The sequence below is a fragment of the Mus musculus genome, chromosome 5 (assembly GCF_000001635.26).
Source record: "Mus musculus strain C57BL/6J chromosome 5, GRCm38.p6 C57BL/6J".
Classification (NCBI taxonomy): domain Eukaryota; kingdom Metazoa; phylum Chordata; class Mammalia; order Rodentia; family Muridae; genus Mus; species Mus musculus.
The window spans coordinates 105463066-105484056 of record NC_000071.6 but is presented as its reverse complement, the minus strand read 5'-3'; the positions used below and the strand labels follow the sequence as shown (position 1 = coordinate 105484056).

Sequence of the window (20991 nt, the reverse complement as noted above, 5' to 3'; positions counted from 1 at the left end):
GTCCTCTTCTTCCTCCAACTCCCTTTGGCCCCCAATTGTGTAAGGACTTATTTTCCCTAGGTGCTCATCCTGAGTGACTGACAGCACCACTCTGCCTGTGCCTCTAGATTCCAAATCTTCTCCCACAGCTCTGAATTTGTGGTGTGTGTGGCTGCTGTGGGCCCTCAGGAGAGGAGAGGGATGGCATAAGGAAGTGCACAGCCTCTGGAGCTGGGACAATGCCAGAGGCCACCGGGCCCTCTGACTCTGCACCAGGGTCACTGAGGTGTCATCTAAGGAACTCAGTCAAGGTCAGTGCCCAGCTGAGGTGCACGGTGCTGGTGCTAACTTACCTATTCTAACTCCAAGTTCCTAAGTGAGGAAGGAGCTCTGTTAGGAAGTAAAGCCTTTCCTCCAACTAAGTAATTCTATCCTGAGCTAACCTATTTGTCCTGTAAGTAAGTGCTATCTTACTCATAGTACAATACTTACTTGTGCACCCATTATGAATGCCTACTTTATAATTTCCATGAATATTTCAAGGTTAGACAGTACTTTGATATTTGCATCTCCACCTGAAAAATGAACCCTCCCACCTTTCATTAACATCCATCCCACTGAGTGGCTGAAAACCAGTCTGGACAGGTTCCGCCCCAAGTCAGCACCTTCTTCACATCAAATGCATATAACCTTTTAATTTGTAAAAAAAAATATGAAGTATATGTGTGTGTATATGCATGTGTGTGCATATCAGCAGAGTGTTGTCATGCACATATTTGAACACAAATGTTGAAGAATATTCTCTCTGCCTCCCTACAACTTCCCACTGCCAGGCTAAACTAAATTCTTTTTACAACAATATACTTTTTAAAAAGTTACTATTTTTTTCCCAATTCCTTGCACACACTGTTTGTTGATGAAAGTCTCTTCTGCTATCTTCATCTCTCACCTCTTCTCCCTCCTTCTAAACAACGATCTATCATCTGTCTGTCTATCTATCTATCTATCTATCTATCTATCTATCTATCTATCTATCTACTGTGTGTATTTATGGGGGTGGGTGTATGTGAGCCATACTATTGCTGTGGTCAGAGGACAACTTGTAAGACACTTCTTTTTCTTCTTCCCCCCATGAAGACCCTGGGACTCACACTCTGGTTGCCAGGCACGGTGGAAAGTACCCTTCCCTGCTGAGCCTTCCTGACACCTATCTTTTGTGACCCACTGCCTTTGATTAGAGTTTATTGTGTGCACAGACATGGGGTTTGGTGGGGGACCACAGGGGAACCACCTTCCTGAAGTGTCCTCCTCGATGGTCACCCCATCCCTCTGCGCCCTAAAGGGAGTGTTCCCGACCCACTTACAGGTGTCATGTTCGCCCCAGGGTGCTTAGTGATCAGTCTGCTCGGGTTTCAGAGAAGAGACACGCAAGGCTATAACATTCTACTTTGGCCTATTAGAAAGCTAAGACTTTCCTAAGCTGTAATGCATCCATCCTCCTTTGTGCGTGATAACACTTTCAGATGTGGTCAAGAAGTCATGGTCTCAATTTACCTAATCATGCCCCACAAAGCATAACAGCTATTTAGTACCTACAACTTTTTAATTTGTAAAAAAAAATATGAAGTATGTGTGTGTGTGTGTGTGTGTGTGCATATCAGCAGAGTGTTGTCATGCAATGCATATTTTAACAGGCTTTTCAGGTAACTCTCATGTATACCACTAGTCAGAATTACTCCTACTGGTGAAATAAAAAATTTACCCAAAGTTTTCTAGTTTATCAAATTTTCTAAAATTTGGTAGTTTTCTACTTACCTAAAGCATTCTAAATACACAAGATCTTCTCAAACAAAAGTCAAGCTCTACTACCACTAATGAATGAGTTTAAATACTTTAGCAGTGATATGTGTGCAGGAAATGGGGGAAGAGGATAAACAGAACACCGGTCGAGCCTCTGTTTGTTCACAGATACCTGTGAGATGAGAATCTGATGCTCAGGACTTCGGTAATTTATCACGATCACAGGGGAAGAGGCTCAGCTGGGATAAGGCTTAGGACGGACGCCCGTCCACCAATTTCCCTGTGTTACATACCTCAAGCTCAGCACAGCCTCATAGTGGCTGACAAAAGGAAGAGCAGATGTACTCACGTTATTGTTGGTCACAGCAAAGTACTGCAGATTGGTCAGGTACTGGATTTCCTCGGGAATGAAGGTCAGATGGTTATAGCTTAGATCCAAGTAGTGTAGTTTGGTGCATAGAAAAAGCTGCAGAGGGAGACTCTCGATGTTGTTGTGACCCAGGAAGAGCTGCTCCAGGTTAGACAGCGCTCCGATCTGCGCGGGGATGTAAGCGATGTTATTGTGCCAGAGCTTCAGGCAGGAGAGGCTCGGGAGGTGCTGGAAGCTGATGATCTCCTCTACGGTCTTGAGGTTGTTCTCCTTCAGGTCCAGCTCGTGCAGGTTGTTCAGGCTGAAAATGGAGTGGGGGATGCGCTCCAGGTCGCAGCTGAGCAGCTCCAGGCTTTTCAGATTGACCATCTTCTTCAGGTTGTTCAGCACAACCAGTTTGCTTCCCTCATTATCAAGGGACAGCTTCTGCAGGGAGGGCAGCAGGTCTGTCACCACCTGAGGGATCCGCGACAGGCTGCTCTTCAAGTAGAGGGTCCTCAGGTTCTTCAAGTCCTGGAAGCCCTCCAGGTGCAAGCTGCTCAGCTGCTCCGGGAGAACGCAGCCCGACAGGTACAGCTCCTTGAGGTTCTTCAGGTGGAACACCCAGCGTGGGATCTTCCCCATCTCGGTAAATTTCAGGCGGAGGATTCTTAAGTTCTCCTCTAGAAAGGCCAGGGCGGGGTGGTCGACCACCAGGGACGAATGGTACACGTGGAGCTCCCTGAGGTTGACGAGCTGAGCGACGGCAGCCGGCAGCTTGACTTCCGGGATCAGCTCCAGGCTCAGCACTTCCATCTCCGTCAGCTCAAAGACGTTATCCGGGAGACCGTTGAGCATGAAGAGATGCAGCTCGACCTTGTCCTGCGAGTTTTTCACGAGCTTGCTCTTCAGTCTCTCCACGGTCCACTCGTTGTTGAGGTTGATCTGTTTCAGTTTGTTCTCGCTGACCTCCGACAGGAAGATGGAGAAGCGCTTAGAGTACAGGGGGTCGTACTGGTCGGCCAGGTGGAGGATGAAGGCAAAGTCGTTCTTGACATCGGGGATGTCGCTGTAGTTGCTTTTCTCCCTGAGAGCCTCAAAGGAGTACTGCTTCAAGGAACTCCTCAGCATCCACCACAGGCTGTAGGAGGACGTGAGGCCGTAAAGCATCACCAGAATGACGTAAAAGGAAGCTAGGACCTTGAAGATTTCTGCCAAGGAGTAGACACACTGGTAGCGCTTATAGCCTGTAAATGCCTGCACGTCGATCGAACAGTCGATTTCAAGAGTTATGTAGCTGAGAAAGTAGGGGACGTAGGTTATAATAAGGACAAACAGGATGACTTTAACGATTATCTGCTTCAGGTACACCCGGTAGATGATATCCCTCTGCTCCACGTGCAGGCGGAACCTCTTCACTTTTTCAAAGATGGCCTTGGCTTGTTCGCCCTCCTTCTTGTCCAGGACGCTAGAAGTTGGGCTTTCTATGCCAGGCGACTCCAAGCCTGGCTGTGGGTAGGGCAATGACTGCTTGCTGGCGTCGATGTCGGCGGAGCCCCCTGAGGTTGAGAGCAAGGTTTTGGACTTGGAGAGCTTCAGGGGCCTCACTGACTGTTCCGCCACTGTCTCTGACAGGGCGCGTGTGGTCCACGGAGAGTCGAAGCACTTGTGGAGGATGGACACAAAGTGTTCCAGCCTCGAGCTGGTGCTGGGGTAGTGAAGCCAGAAGTTGCTGCAGGCTGCGAAGATGAGGGTGTGCAGAAGCACCAGATAGGGGAAAAACTTGGCGAACCAATGGAGCTGTTTCTCGTAGCAGACAGCATCGATGTAGGAGTACTGCTGCCGGTGGAGGTCGTTCTGGATCCGGAGTGGCAGCGGGAGCAGCAGGCCCGAGTTAGAAGATGCGTTCTCGCTGCCTTTCAGGAGGTCCCAAGGCACAGCGCACTGATTGTCAAATTCCACCTTGCAGGGAAGACAGCAGAGAACCCTGCTCTGGGTGAGCTGCAGGGCTCCGGCCAGCACAGCCACCAACAGCATGATGAGGGTGATGTAATACCAGAAGACATCCCACCACGGCTTCAGTATGTGGTAGGATGACTGGGCGTCCGCTAAGCATTTTAACTCTGTTAGTGTAATCATGACTCCCTTGTAGAGAGGAGAGGCTGGAGGAGGAAAGAGAAGAGACGTTGCTGAAGCCATTTGGCATGCCGTTGTGATTGTGTTTGTATATGGAGGTAGAGCCTCGTGTAGCTCAGCCTGGCTTCACTGTGAGGTTGATGCATTCCCCTAAGCTCCCCACCTTCCAGTTGCTGGGACTACGCTGTATGCACAACCACAAAGGGCCAGAGTGCATGCATTTAATGAGAATGCTTGTACACACTTTATTCTATCTACTCAGCAAGATCTCAGCAGGTGGGAAAAATCCACGGACTGATCAGCGGGGCATGTAAGGCTTCTGATTTTATCTCTAAGCTAAATCACACTGAACTATAAAGTCCCTTAGTTTGGGGACCAACTGGGGGTACATCTATCTATAAAGGGCTTTGGGGGCAGATCTGAGGCAGCTCTTCAGTTTACCTTCTGTTGTATCTTCACTCCAAGATATTATGCTTATATTATGTGTCTACCCTCTAAAACCCTGAAGAAGCCCCTTTCTAGATAGAGCCTGTGTCTGGAGTATTCTTTACCATTGAAGGGTGGTTTCGATCCCTGCAAAAGGGCCTTTCTGTGCAAACCCTGCTTCAACAACAGTATCCCTCAGGCTTGGAGGGTTCCACCCACTCCTCATAAGGCAAATGGCCGCTGAATGAATTTCCCCTTTCTCTCCCGGCCTTCACTATGTAACTTGACTGTGCAAACCTCAGGGCAGTTAAAAGAGAAACAACAGCAACGGTTTAAAAAGGAGTGAAGTCGTGGCACACGCCTTTAATCCCAGCACTCAGGAGACAGAGGCAGGTGGATTTCTGAGTTCGAGGCCAGCCTGGTCTACAAAGTGAGTTCCAGGACAGCCAGGGCTACACAGAGAAACCCTGTCTTGAAAAACCAAAAGAAAAAAAAAAAAAAAAGGAGTGGTGAAGAGAAGCCCTGAGGAGAACAAAGGGGCTCATGTGTAACGGGACAGCACACATGAAGAGGTGAAGAGACACAGAATAATGGTGTTGCCCTTTGCTGATGATTCTTACCTTCCATAACAAGGTGTATTTTATGTTTTCACATTGAGAATTCAGACCTTTTAAAATAAATGATCTCATCAATAATGTTTTCTGTGAACCCTTCTGGTGTGTTCATGACACTCTGGGGTCTAAGGTGAATTTCCTGTTTATCCCACGTAAACTTTTGGGGCTAGGATGACGAGCAAGGTTACGCGATAGCGGTGAGGCTGAGGCAGAGTCAGAATAAGGGTCAGATCCCTAAAGTAATCATGTCCTCCAAAACATCGATTCAGCACCGCTTAGGCCCTTTGTGTTTAGAAACACTAATTACTAAGATCCACATCACCTGTAGGATGGCAGAGTGTTACTTACAAGGGACTGTTTGGATCTTGCATGGCATTTGGTCAGACAACAGAAAGAAAATCATAGTAACTGACTGGCAGGGCATCTACCCTGTCCAAGGGCTTCTTCTTGCCTTCCTGAGTGGTAAATCATCACCTTTTCAGAGCCTCAATGACTCTCTGGGTGCCATTTCTCTGGGACCATCCCAGAGAAGCCTCTTTGGTTCTCCTGGAGAGACTAGTACCCAGCCTCGAGTCCTAGGAGTGCTGCAAGCTAAATCCCAGGAGCCTGTTATGGAGGCTGCTACAGGTCAACTCTCTCCTGTGTTGACATCCTTGACATGTCCTGCCCATCTGACCACATATTCTTGCCAGCTTTTCCACTTTTTTTATTTTGGTTTTTCGAGACAGGGTTTCTCTGTATAGCCCTGGCTGTCCTGGAACTCACTTTGTAGACCAGGCTGGCCTCAAACTCAGAAATCCACCTGCCTCTGCCTCCCAAGTGCTGGCGGTGGTGGCATGCGCCACCACAGCCTGGCTGCTTTTCCACTTCTTAAGCCATCCCTCGATCCCTTGCTTTTCCTCCCTGAATGGACCTCTCTGGGAATAGTATCTTATGTATCCAACTTCCTCCGCTTGTCTATAAAATTCGACAGGGCTTCCGTGCTTTCCTCTAGCTTAGTGGATCTGACCCCTGACTCTTCTCATCCTGTCTTCCTCTCACTGAAGCTAATCTCGCTCTCCACCCTGGTCCCGAGAGAATTACACCATGCTAACAGAACGTTCTATTAGTTATTTGGCCACAAAGTACCATGAACTCAATAGAAAGGAATCACAGAAAATGTTCCTGGGTGAAATAACATATAAAAATGTCTTTATGGACTTTAGCCTAGTGTGCATACTTTGAGTGACAACTGTTATGCCCTAATAATGACCCAACCTTTGGCCATGTTAACTGTGATTCCCAGATAATTTGGGGCCAGCAGTTTTGTTCCTATTCAGTTAGATCCTACTTGAAACCTAACATCCAGTTCAAGATGAAATAGAACAAAAAAAAAAAAAAAAAAAAAGACCAGGAGTGGTTACCTCAAACCTTCCCCTGTATAGGACCATGAGGAAGGGGAGACAGTCAGCAGGGACAGAAGGGAACATTTCTGTGACATTGGACACCTGTGGATCAGGCACTACTGTGGCGACCGACAGAATAGCTGGGCTGTGTGGTCATGGTAGTAACGTAAATAAGACACATGGTACAGAGGCTAGGCCTGGGATAATGGTAATGAGGCTGTTAGCATTCCCTCCAGAAAGCATGAGGAGTGTCACTGGACCCTCAGCTGAGAGTCTATCTCCTACTCCCAATCTTGCCCCTCCCTGGAGCTACAGAGTTTTGGGATATGCTAGTACAAGGCATAGGGGGAAAGGGGTGTTGGAATGGGAAGAATGGCAAACTAGGGTGCTGGAGGACAGAGGATTTTTACACCATTGCACAAGCTTGCAGTCTGCTAGTGTTGTAGCTTTTGTGATTTGTTACCTGTCTTCCTGTCATTAAACCCAATAAACCCATTGGTTTACCAAGCAGGATTGATCTGTGGGTACCTCATCTGGGTGAATGGGTATTTATGTCTCCTTATGAAAAGTAGCAATGTGCACCTCGTGGATGAAGGGATGTGTGGGTTTGTTTCAGCTGCAGAACCAGATCGGTAGAAGGTTTATAAAGAAAGACATGTTTGAGGGTGAAGGATCTCATGTAGCCCAGGCTGGCCTAAATTTCATAATGTAGTCAAGGCTGACCTTGAATTCCTGGTAGGATTATAAACGTGCTACCGTGAAAGGCTAGAGTCATCTAATTTCAGGTCTCTGTGCCAGCTGGGTCTCAATGGATAAAATGACTGTCCACAAGGAACACTATAGTGGGATTTCTTGTAATGGAAAATAAGCGTGCATCATATCTCTAAGGACATTTACAGCCTGAGTTTATAATCTTAGTCATTCTGCACAGTTCTTGAGAGTTATAGTCATTTAATATTTCAAACTGATACGTGGAGAAATAAAAGCTCAAGCAAAGATAAAAAGATTTGTCAGGAGTAGATTGCTCAGCAAAGACTTCAAGCTGACACTGACCTACTCGGCACTGTACATATTTATACTTACTATTATGAAGGAAAATGAACCAAATCAGGTATGCTTCAATCGGGAGGTCTACACCTTTTGAAGTTTCTCAGACACACCATCTCTGACTTTGTCTTCATTCTACGAGAAAGCAAAAATATCTTGGAGATACTGTTTTCAGAGGCACTCTCCATCAAATGCCACACTGGCATATATTTTGTGTGGGTGGGTTGCCACCTAAGGTGCATCCTGATAAAGCTCTATAGACGATCTCCCTCCCACATGCATCGAAATACATCCCACCCCTGGACTTCCTTCCTTTCAATTTTCCAGAAGTTTCTTGCTGAAATTTCAGTGTGCTATATTTAAAAACTATAACACTTGGCCCTTCCAAACTATTTTACATATGTTAACCTCTTGTCCAGTCTCATAGGCAACATCTTGCCTGTATCTGTCAGACTGCTTATTGTACCGTGAAATTTCTATACCAATTTAAAGCCATGAATCTGCTCAAATCAGAATTCACAGTGTTATGAAAATTTAGCCAACTAAACTCATCAGAAAAGTCACAGGGTAAAAACATTATTTTCACATGGGGCTCAGAAATAAAGCTGTATTTCCCTGAAGTGATATCATTAGCTACAGTCAGCCTTTGTTAATATTATTTTACCTTGCAGTTGGTAAAATCCCATCCTCAGCATATACCTTAATCATATATGGTGGTTAAATTGCACACACGTTTGATGACCTTGAACTATAAAAACATTTTGAAATGCTAGCATTATTTTTCCAGTGCTAGGAATTGAGTACAAGGCCTTTGGATAAGCTAAGCACATGTTCTGCAATTGGGCTTGATCCACAAGTTACAATAGTTTTAATGGAGCATAGAAATTATGTTTTGGTGTCCACGGAACCTTCTTGAGAAGGGTTGGTAAAGGTTTATATATGCTGAGAAGATAAACTGCAGGGAGTATAAGGTACAGGGGGAATGGGCGTGACTCAATGGTAGAGCAATGGTAGCATGTGTAAGACCCTTGCTCAATCCCCAGCCCAGGAAATAAAAATGGATATCTGAAGCTGGGTACAGAGGCAGAAGCAGGAGGATCTCTGTGAGTTCAAGGCCAGCCTGGTCTACACAGCAAGTTCCATGGCAGCCAGGGCTATAGAGAGAGAGCCTTTCTCAACAAAACCAAAAAATAAGCAAAAAAGCTATTTGATGCATGAAACATTATTTTCATAGTCTTCTACCGCATTGCAGATATGAACTCATTGGGAAATTCTACTGCACAAGGTAAGCAACATGGCCAGCATGCTGCTCGACATCGCGGTATTTCTTAGACAGCAGATTCTCGTAAATATTACAGGTATATTTTCTCCATCACAGAAAGAGATATAAAGCTAGAACTGATGGCAACCGTGTAAAATAATCTTAAGGAGGAACTGCGACGAATGAACTGGTCAGAGGACTCCAAGCACATAAGGTTTGCCCTGTTTATCCCATCTGGACATTAGCTGTAAACTTTCTCCATCTCCATCTCGCTTTTAAAACATGACCAGGCACGACTATGCTGCTTCTCACACATGTCAGGATATATGAAGGTAGGATACATGAATGTGGCCCAACACATGTGTAGGTGATATCAAACCTCAATGTCAAGTTTGGACACTGGCTAAGTAAGACTTTCTTCAAATCAGCTAACCCATCAGATCATCAAATTCCTTTGATAAAGTTCTTATTAGTAAGATCAAATAGAAATAATTTACAGTTAATATCCTAATTTATTATCTACAAAGTGCATTTTATATCAAACCTTTTCATACTTAAACAAGGCAGAAAGACACACACTAGGTCTTCTTCATATGTAATAAACATGAAACACTGGCCCAAAGAACTCACCTTACCCAGTGTAATAAAACTGTCAGGGACAAACAATTACAACTGGAACTCAGACTGTAAGCCTTGCCTGCACCAGACCATATGACCTCAGTAAATCCAATTAACTATGGCATGTCTCAGTTTCCTAAGAGCTAGAGAAAAAGCTATTTAGCTCTTTGCCTGGCATCTGCATCAGAACTGAGTTCTATTATAGCCCCAGAAACAAGGGTTCAAGTGTTTTCTGTGACTTTTCCAGTTACAAAGTCACAGACTTCCTAATACAAGTCCCCAGCAAAAGATTTCCACTAAATGTTTTTGAGTGAACTAAGGCTTCATCTTTAATTCCTTCATCAGGGTTCACAGATGCAGGGAAGGCCTGAAACCTTTCTGTATCTAATGACGTGTTTAGAGTGGGAGCCATTATGCCAGTGAATACGGTTTGTGCCCCAGACTTTCTCCAGACCACATATTAGCAAACAATGAGGGGGACTCGGTCCAAATGAGATCTCGGTTTCTAACACACAAATGCACTAAATCACTTCAAAGAAATAATGTGAAGAGTAATGGATTTTATGGTCCCAATCCTGTTCCTTCGACTTTTAAATCTCATTAAAAAGTCATCAAAGCTCTTCAAAGCATATGAATTCATCTGACAACCTCATCCCAGTGTCTCCAAGATGGGAATAACAACACTCAAGTTAGGCATCTTGATTTCCCAGTAGTCCCACTTTTACTTTGAAACCATTTCCAAAATAACTAGTGAAAATAAACAAGCATTCAGAGTCTTTAGATGCGAGAACTTGATGCTACTTCAAAGGCCTGGATCCTCGAGAAAGAAAGCAAGGTCTGGGTTCCTAGTCTTGGGCAAACCATTGAAAGTGAGAGTTTCTTCCACAACAGTCTCCTATGCATGGCCAGGCATGCCAGGTCACCCCAGGCCCCCAATAGTGGGGCCACCAGCCAGGGACTGAAACCTCTGGAAATACGACCCCAGTTTTGTTACTGATTATCCTAAGAACTTTGTCATAGCAACAGAAAGATAATGAACAGAATCAGCTGAGTTAAAATTTATTAGGACCTAGTAAGCTCAAACAGTGGTTAAGAAATGAGTCAGATGCATTCACATTTTGATCCCGTGACACTGTAGGATCTTACAGTTTTCAGCACATTAAGGTATCTTAATATGCAGGTGCTAAACACAGGGAAAACACTCAAATGCCTGTGTGTGGTGTCACGTTCACAGTCATGGGACCTGGGAGATGGCCCAAGCAGGACACAGAGGGAGGGCTCCACAGCATATGGGTAGAAATGTTTTGGCTAACTGTTTTCTAATTTGAATCTCCATGCCCCAAATCCCAGGAAGATCAAGTCATTGAGATTTTATGGGCCCTTTCCTTCACAGATTTGGCCAGCCCAAAATTTCCTCATAAAATAGTAAGATAGCTGGTTCTAACACTAGAACCTATACAGCTTTCTGTTCAAACAAACCATTTACTGAGGTAGTCCCATGGCTAGCCCAGAAGGGGCGAGGAAACTTGGCTGTACCTCTCTCTAGCAATACATGCATAGTTATGCTCCGACAATCTTCTGGCCATAAATGATTAACATGTCTTTTTTATATGCAAAGCATACTAACTGTGGTGGTTTGAATAGGCATGGCCTTTATAGATTCACGTGTGTGGAAGCTTAGCCACAGGGAGTGACACTATTAGAAGGTGTGGCCTTGCTGACAGTGTCTCTCTGGAGGTGGGCTTTGAGGTTTTCTACGCTCAAGCTATGCTCAGTGTGATGCGATCTCCTTTCGCTGTCTGCTGATCCAGATGTAGAACTCTCAGCTCCTTCTCCAGCACCGTGTCTGCCTGCATGCTGCCCTGTTTATCACTGTGATGACAATGGACTGAGCCTCTGAAATTGTAAGCCAGCCCTAATTAAATGTTGTCCTTGTAAGAGTTGCTGTGGTCATGATGTCTCTTCACAGCAATGAAACCTAACTGAGACGCTAACCCTCCTGCAGAAGTTTCACCCACCATGGCATCAAGTTCTGCCTTGAGACCAGGATTGTGGCATCTAAATCAAGTCAGGATGCTATGGGACGTCACATCTGGCTGAGAAGAGAGAGGGGCGCGTCTGAGGTTACTGTGATTAAGGGTCTTACACACGAGCCCTTTTTACTGTGAAATCGAGTGCTACTGACAATATCGTCCTTCGTCCGATGTTTAGACCTGAAATCTTTTTTTTTTTTTTTTTTTTTTTGGTTTTTCGAGACAGGATTTCTCTGTGTAGCCCTGGCTGTCCTGGAACTCACTCTGTAGACCAGGCTAGCCTCGAACTCAGAAATTTGCCTGCCTCTGCCTCCCAAGTGCTGGGATTAAAGGCGTGTGCCACCATGTCCAGCTGAAATCATTTCTTTCTTTCTTTTTTTTTAAAGCCTTTGTGTGTGAGGTGCAGAAACAAGGAATTAAAAAAAAATCGTATAAAATTTTTTTTTTAGGGTTCCAGACAATTTTAGACAGGAAATATTTCTTCTAAAGCCTGTTTAAAACCTGAATATTCCTTAATCCATCTATCTCCCAACAGTTGGATCGTTGTGGCTATAAAAGGAGCCTCCAGTGCTCTGCTGAAAACTTGCCTGCAGGTTCCCACCTGCAGCTCATCTGCTGGTTCTTAGGTTCCAAGTTGGTGAGGGTTTGTTGAACTTCCTGTCCATACAAAAGAGGGTAGCATTCTGTATCCCCCCCAGTAACAGCTTCCTCACTGGTCCTTGACTACCAGGAAGACTGTATCTTCACTGAGCATAAATGTCTTCTCTGCTGGCTGTGTGCTGTGCCCCTTCCATGGATTTCATTATGGAAGTATCTCACGTTAAGACACCAATTTCTGCCACTGTTAATTGGTCTACCCAAAACAAACAAACAAACCAATCAAACAAAAACCCCCACCAAATCTCAGAATCTAAAATAAACATTTCATTGTTTCTCATGATTCTGTCAAACAATGAGCAATTCTGCTCTGCATGGCATCTGCTGGGATGCTGGGACAAAGTGCTGGGGTCTCTGGGCTGCACTCGGGCCACTGATGACCTAGAGGCCAACCAGGGCATTTGACTGAGGCCTTCCCAACGCCAAATGGTCTTTAAGCTGACCATTAATGGGGCTGATTTCTGAGAGGAAGTGCCACACGTCAGGTTCTGATGTTCTCTGTCACTTAGGGCTCCACCTTGGAAATGATGTTCAGCCCCAAACAGTAACAGGGCCTTAATCCACTGTGATATGCCATGACTGTCCAGGGAGGGAACAGGGCCTCAGACAAGAACTCTTTGAAAGGAACCATTTCCCTCTGGCAAGTGCAGAACAGAACTGTTGTCTAGGTGTGGAGGGGTGGTCGGATCCGCAAAGGCAGGGAAGAAAACATTCTGTGAGCGCACGAGTCAGAGCTTCAGAGAAAGAAGCTGTTACCAGTCAAAAAGCAGAAAAAGCAAATGGAGGCAGGAAACGGTCATTTGGCAATTCCCTAATTTGTTTTGTTAAGCAATCATAAGCAATGTTTTAGATAAAAATCACTTTACTCATTGGAAGCCCCAGGAGAAAGGCACTGAACAAATAAATTAAATTGAAATCCCAATGAAGGTGGAGCATTTCTGTTTGTTTTTGCGACAGGATCTCATTATGTAGCTTTGGCTGGCCTGGATCTCACTGTGCAGACTATGTTGGCTTCTCTCTGCCTAACTTTGTACTGAGATTACAGTGCTCTACCACGGCCAGTTCTAAGCTGCTCTGAAGGCTAAAGAAGGTTGCTTTAATCTGTTTCTACAGGCGCAGAATACAGCATGTATTAAATTTAGTTGATAATGCTCTGTTTTGGAAATATTGATCATAAATGCATTTAGTAGGCTACTATATCATCCACTTTGAATCTAAAATATTACATTGGTTTTTGGCCTTGGAGTTTTTTTTTTTTTTTTTTTTTTTTTGATGGGAGTTTGTTATGTAGCCCAGGCTAACCTAGGCCTCAGGATCCTTCTGCCTCAATTTCCTGAATGTTTGGGTGGTAATTGTGTGCAACCACATGGACTCTAAAACACATTTTAAATGACGGGAGATGGAGTTGTGTTATTGGAAGTTACTGGTGGATGGGTAATTCTTACAGAGATGGCATAAGTAAGAAGCCAAGCTCAAATTCCTTGTCACTTCTCAGTATTAAAAATATTTTTTTTCCTGACCAACTCCCCCCAAGCCCCCAATATTCTTAACATTCTATATACTAATAATAATCAATAATAAATGGGGCCACACCCAGGCCTTCCATAGTCTCTTGTGACTCACAGACTCCTCAGGTTCTCACACAGAGGAGAGTGAGCATCTGTAGGGACCGTGGCCTACTCTTCACAGAGCAGTTACAGGGACTATAGAAACCAGAGCCCACTCTTTACTGAATAAATAAGAAAACCATCCAGAGATGGTGAGTTATTTCTCCACAGACAGAAGTCTCTAGGACAGGGACAGGCTTGAAAACACTATTAATAGTCTTCCTTAGACACACAAAGCTGCAAATATACTCAAGGAAACATTTATAATTCTCCCTAAAGTATAAAAATGAGAGATTTTAGATCTAGGATAGATCAATTAGTGATCTGAGATAGACCAATCAGTGATCTGGGATAGACCAATTATTATACCTTAAATCCTGATTCATTTAAATCCTTTCTCTAATGTTAACATTTGCATTATTATTATTAGGAAGGAAGGAAGGAAGGAAGGAAGGAAGGAAGGAAGGAAGGAAAGAAGTAGTCAGAGATGGGTGATACTTTTTAAAAGGTAGGTGTATTCACCACTCTGGAGTCAGTGATTTCAGTCCCCACCACAGTAAGTCAAACACTCTGCCACAGAGCTAACAGGGCATACTTTCCATAGTTTTGAAAAGGACTCATGTCTGCTGGAAGCAAGTGTGGACAGGCTTACACTTCTGATTTGCTCACTCAAGAAAGTTACTCAAGAAACATGGCAGATGGGTTATGTGAACAAACCCTGGGAGCTGAGAATGGAGCTCGCCTGGTAACAGTGTCTACCCAGAAGGCATAGAGCTAGGTTTGATTCCCAACAGGGCATAGAGGCATGGTGATACCTGGAATCTCAGCACTTGGAAGGTAGAGTCCAGAGGATTAGAAGTTCAAGGCCTTCCTTAGCTACATAGTGAGTTTAAGATCAGCCTGCCATCCAAAAGACTCTGTCTCATAACCAATCAATCCATGAAACAACAAAAAGGATAATATGCCCAGATCACATAAGCAGGCATGGACGCTAAATGTCTCATAGATTATATTATATTCCATTAGTCTTTAGTGATAAAACCAAACAAAAAAGGAATCCATTAAACACATTCATTTCTGCTTACAGAACCCACAGAGGGTGGGAAGATGACGTTTTAATTAAAATAACACAGATTTAAATTTCTGCTTAATCAGGCTAAAAATATCAAAGCGATTTTACTCAAAACATCTGTAAGCATGGCAATCTTTTTCTGTAGTTCTTTTTGCCCCAAGCTACCAACTAAACTGTAATAATCTGTGCCATGTGTTCACCACTGGAGATGTTCATCTTACCCTATGAATGCTGGTCAACCGGAAACTCTGCAAGTAGTTTTGATCCGAGGAATGCCTGAAGAGAAACCATAAGCACATTGTTATATTTTATGTATCCTAGGACTCCAAGATCATTACCCCCTTACATGGTTTTCAAACTCCCAACATACTTAAAATTTTTGTGAAAAACACAAAATACAACTTTCAAAAAGCATGGGTCAGAGATAGTCCTCTGACCTCTCAGCAAAAGACTAGCTGACACTTGGGGAGACAATCAAAGCATAGTCTAACCACAGCAGAAATTCACAAGGCATTTTAACAGAGAATGAAACATTGTATCCGAGGCACATACCCATACTATATCTCTGTCTTTTTAATATTTTCCATTTTCTACAAGTAAAGATATTGATATTTCTTAAAGAGGGAAAATGGAGAAAAAGTAAATATTTGAGATTTTTTTCCCATTGAGTTTTGTTATTTTGTTGCTCCTGGCGTGCAATGGAGAGAGATGCCACTGTAAAATTCCCTGGCATAATTTCAAGGTTTCCTTTGGAATCTTATGGGATTTTTCATGTTGTAAAGTCTCCAGGCATTATTTCTGATGAAAGCATTGTGAGTGTGTCACAGTTTTAAAAGCCATTCTCTGTTTATTAGTAACAATGCTACAAACATCTCTTAAACTAGACTCATGGTATCCCTCCCTTTTCTCTTCCCCTTTGGGAACCGAACCTAGAACCTGTGCGTGCTAAGTAAGCCATCTACCATTGAGCTATATTCTCTTCTTCAGCCCTGTTCACATGACTCTTTTGTATAGAATTCTAAAGTAGACTCCTGGGCCAAAATGAAATATTTAGTCTCTTATATGTAATGTCAATCAATGCCCCCCCCTCCAATTATACCAATAATCTTTATGGCAAGCAGTATATCAATTGATTTCTGAACAGATTAGGAATCATCATTGAAACCACATTTAAAAACAAACAAAACAAAACCTCTAACTCCATACATGAAGAAATATCTTGCTGTTGCTTTACTGTGCCTGCTGTTAACGTTGGGTTGAACAAACCCACCCCATGACTTAACAAGCCTCACTCCTCTCTATCCAAGCTCACCCAAACCAGAGAAATTTCCTGTTGAAAGGAACAGATGTAGAACTCAGCAGAGGCTCTCAGGATGAAGACATTGCTGTCAACTAAAAGCCACAGTGCCTGGTGTTTCAGTTTCTTTATCCAGGCCAAGAGAACCATTCGGGCTGATTTTAGAAACCATAGCTGAACTCATCCTCTTTTCTCCTCCTCAGCAGAACACAAAAGTACCAAGCTGGAAGGATGAATTGTGACAATCCTAAATGGCCGTGCTGCTCAGAATAGAACAAATCACACACTTTAGGCAGGATAAAACGGGACAAAGACCGGCTCGGTAATTCTGACGGGCCAGCTGCAGAGACGGGCGGCTGTGTCTCTGTGATCCAGCTCCCTATGCTAATGGGTTCCCAAACTAGCTTCATCTTTACCACTCCCAGGCAGAGACAGGACACACACTCGTGTATTTTAACTTAAAAACTCAGCTCTGGGTCAGCCTAAGAATGGACTCTGGCAGACGTGGAGACCAGGAGGCTGAGACTGAATGTTCCCTCCCGTCTTCCAAGAGGGACATAGAAGGGACGTAGAGGAAAATACTTATTTTCCCAAGTGACTAAGGATTAAGGATGAGCTTTTTGATAGAGAAACAAAAGGTCCCAAGGCTCTGACTGCAGAAGGGGAGGAATCTGCACACTTTTGCTTTCTAATTGGTAGGGATGGCAGACACTGACTGCACGCTCCCGTGTAGTAGTAGAGCAAGGAGCAGAGACACAGTTCTGGGATCTAAACACAGGCTTTCATGCATTTGAATTTGCCTTGCAGTGACAGCTGCAAAAGAAAAGATGAAAAATGGAGCAAAACCAAATCAAGAACCTTTTTTTCTGGTTGTTTTGTAATGGTGCGAGTGCCAAGCCTAAGGCTTTGACCATGCTAGGCAAGTGCTCTACAACTGAGGTACATCCCCAGCCCAAAGCTCACAATCTCCGTAGATCTAAAGCACAATCCTATGACATTACTATGCATGTTGCATCCCAGAAACGGCAGCAATCACACCACCATACATCTTGTGCAATCTATATTAGGTTCTGATTATGTAAATTCAGACTCCCACATCACTGACTTGAAAGATGCCAAAGCAAAGACTTAAAAAGGGACATTCCAGATGGGCATGGTGACGCATTCTTTAATCTCAGCACTGGGGAGGCAGAAGCAGGTGGATCTCTGAGTGGTAGGCTATCGTTGATCTACAATCTAACGCCTGCCCTGCCTTGAGGTCCCACGGCACCACCTCTGGAAGCTGCACTGACCTCATTGGCTAGTTTCCTGGCTCTATTGTGTCTTCTTGGGGCATGCAAATATTTCTCTCACATTGCACTATGGGGTACAAGTTAAGCTAATGCCTCAAGTTCTTTATGAACTAACGCAACCAAGTCTCTTAAATACTTGTATCCCAGGGATCTCTCCCAGAGTATTATCAATGGCTAGATGAAGGAGTATTGGTAAAACCTTCAAGGGAGATTTGGAATGTGGCTGTGACTTCCCTCTGGTCAACTGGGACTCTGAGAACTGACAGGGCACAGGGTTGAAGGGGCTTCTTTGCTATTTTGTTCCCATTCAGCTCTCGGCTCTCAAAATGTGATGGGCTGGAGAGACAATTCAGTGGCTAAAACATCAACTGCTTCTCTAGAGGACCTGGGTTCAATTCCCAGCACATACATCATGATTCATAACTATAATTTCATTTCAAAGGGGTCCTCTTCTGGCCTCTGCACACAAGGAATGCAGGCAAAATATTCAGACACATAATAAAATAAAAATTTTTAAATGTGAAGAATCATCTTAAATGGCACTGAAGTTAGTCTGCCCAAGAGACAAGTGCCGAGGCAACCTCGCGTGGCACCGAGGCTGGCCTTACGGCTCAGGGACATTTAGAGTGCTGTCATCCATGTGACTGGATTTCATTACCCAGTTAGGAACCAAGAGTATGGAGATAGCTTGGCTCTCAGGAAGATATACGAGCAGAGGCTGGGTACACATTGCATGAAGCAGAGAAAGGAAGGGGTAGGCCATGCCTGGGGCCAAGGTGTTCTCATTCCACAACAGTGAATACAGTCATGGGAGGCGGAGGCGAAACCTCACCCTTGAGCAAGCAATGCTTGCCAAGTTCCCCACTAAACACAACATCCCACAAATCTGAACACAGAGCTGCTGTCAAGCTTAGCATGACTGGCTGTATTATCATGACTGCACATCATTTTAAATCAGTGACGGGCCACTGGACGTATGCTACAGTATCCCTAAACGACCTCAACATCCTGTGAATTAGGATGTCATGGTTATTCTTTTGTACGAACTGGCCTTATGATATAAGAGGGGAAATGCTGAGTCCACGAACGAGCGTGCTGTCTTCCAGGCCAGAGTACTGTCTGTCATGCTAAGCTGTGCTCAACTCTTACCCTGGCTTCTCCCTCCAAGACCATGCATTCTGGGAGGGAAGGAGCTCTGCTTATCTTCTCAGGGCCCGTAAGCACTCTCTGTCCCTAAACACTGTAGTTTTACAATCCTATGAACTAAGACTCAGCTGACAACGTCGCATGTCCTCGGGATAGTTTTAGTCTCTTGGAGCAGGTTACTGATGATGATCACTGGGAGGAAGGCTGTGTCTGCTACGTCATGCTCTTGAAGGGATGACAAATATCACATGACAAACTGCAATAAGCCCAAGGCAGTAAGACAAAAGCTTAAGGAGCTTAAGGCAATAATACAAAGGCTCAGTGTTCACTTATGGGTAAATGACCACAAAACACAACCTTACACAGTTCTTTCTGGTTTTGAGACAGGGTCTCATATAGTCCTCAAGGGTCTCAACCTTAATAGACAGCCAAGGCTGACCTTGAACTCCTGATCTTCCTGGCCCCCACCTCTGCAGGCTAGGATTATAGGTATACATCAACAAGCCCAGTGTGTGGTGCTAAAGACTGAGCCCAGGGTATCATGGATGCAAGCCAAGCATCCTACCCACTGAGCTATTATCCCTAGACCACAAGAAGTATCAAAATGAGCACCTACCCAACTTCTCCAAATCAGCAGTTACACCACTTAACTACTGTTAAAATACATCACAAATATCTGGTCATGTGCTTGGCTGTTTGAACTGTTTTTAGAGCTGTGAATTCTGGGTTTGCTTTGAACCTGAGAACTAAGAGTTCAGGGTGTAGGCAAGGCCCAACTACAGCAATCTCAACTGCAGCTGTGTGGAAGGGATGCTGGAAGATGGTGAGGCACAGGTAACCATTCACTGTGCTCTCGATGCTCATCTCAACTCCATAGGTTAGAAAGCGGAGTTTATTAGTTATTTCCTGTTCCCATAATAAAATACCACAACAGAGCCGTTATGGTTGGTCTATGCTCAGCCCAGGGAGTGGCACTATTAGCAGGTGTGGCCCTGTTGGAGTAGGTGTAGCCTTTTTGGAGTGACAAACCAGTTGGAGGTTTGTCACTGTGGGTGTGGGCTTTAAGATGCTCATCCTAGCTGCCTGGAAGCCAGTATTCCACTAGCAGCCTTCAGATGAAGATGTAGAACTCTCAGCTCCTCCTGCACTATGCCTGCCTGGATGCTGCCATGCTCTCACCTTGAAGATAATGGATTGAACTTCTGAACCTGTAAGCCAGCTCCAATTAAGTGTTGGTCCTTGAACTTCTGAACCTGTAAGCCAGCTCCAATTAAGTGTTGGTCCTTCACTGAAACTTATAGAGGAGAAAGTGGGGAAAAGCCTTGAAGATATGGGCACAGGGGAAAAATTCCTGAATAGAACAGCAATGGCTTGTGCTGTAAGATCGAGAATTGACAAATGGGACCTCATGAAACTCCAAAGCTTCTGCAAGGCAAAAGACACCGTCAATAAGACAAAAAGACCACCAACAGATTGGGAAAGGATCTTTACCTATCCTAAATCAGATAGGGGACTAATATCCAACATATATAAAGAACTCAAGAAGGTGGGCTTCAGAAAATCAAATAACCCCATTAAAAATGGGGCTCAGAACTGAACAAAGAATTCTCACCTGAGGAATACCGAATGGCAGAGAAGCATTCAACATCCTTAATCATCAGGGAAATGCAAATCAAAACAACCCTGAGATTCCACCTCACACCAGTCAGAATGTCTAAGATCAAAAATTCAGGTGACAGCAGATGCTGGCGAGGATGTGGAGAAAGAGGAACACTCCTCCATTGTTGGTGGGATTGCAGGCTTGTACAACCACTCTGGAAATCAGTCTGGCGGTTCCTCAGAAAATTGGACATAGTACTACCAGAGGATCCAGCAATACCTCTCCTGGGCATATATCCAGAAGATGTCCCAATCGGTAAGAAAGACACATGCTCCACTATGTTCATAGCAGCCTTATTTATAATAGCCAGAAGCTGGAAAGAACCCAGATGCCCTTCAACAGAGGAATAGATACAGAAAATGTGGTACATTTACACAATGGAGTACTACTCAGCTATTAAAAAGAATGAATTTATGAAATTCCTAGCCAAATGGATGGACCTGGAGGGCATCATCCTGAGTGAGGTAACACATTCACAAAGGAACTCACACAATATGTACTCACTGATAAGTGGATATTGGCCTAAAACCTAGGATACCCAAGATATAAGATACAATTTGCTAAACATATGAAACTCAAGAAGAATGAAGACTGACGTGTGGACACTATGCC

At 44.3% G+C, this 20991-nt stretch overlaps 1 protein-coding gene across 5 annotated transcripts in view; it reads right to left on the bottom strand.

Annotated features, from left to right (window-relative positions):
* The window catches only part of Lrrc8b (leucine rich repeat containing 8 family, member B), a 74874-nt gene that overhangs the window by 6023 nt on the left and 47860 nt on the right, over window positions 1–20991 (bottom strand). For all 5 annotated transcript variants that reach the window (XM_030254652.1, XM_030254653.1, NM_001033550.3 and 2 more), the window contains 3 exons: window positions 15206–15260; window positions 7773–7871; window positions 2129–4290 (listed from right to left, as the gene is read on the bottom strand). In XM_030254652.1, the coding sequence (XP_030110512.1) occupies window positions 2129–4267 (2139 nt within the window). In that variant the 5' untranslated portion in view covers window positions 4268–4290; window positions 7773–7871; window positions 15206–15260. The remainder of the gene's footprint in view (window positions 1–2128; window positions 4291–7772; window positions 7872–15205; window positions 15261–20991) is intronic.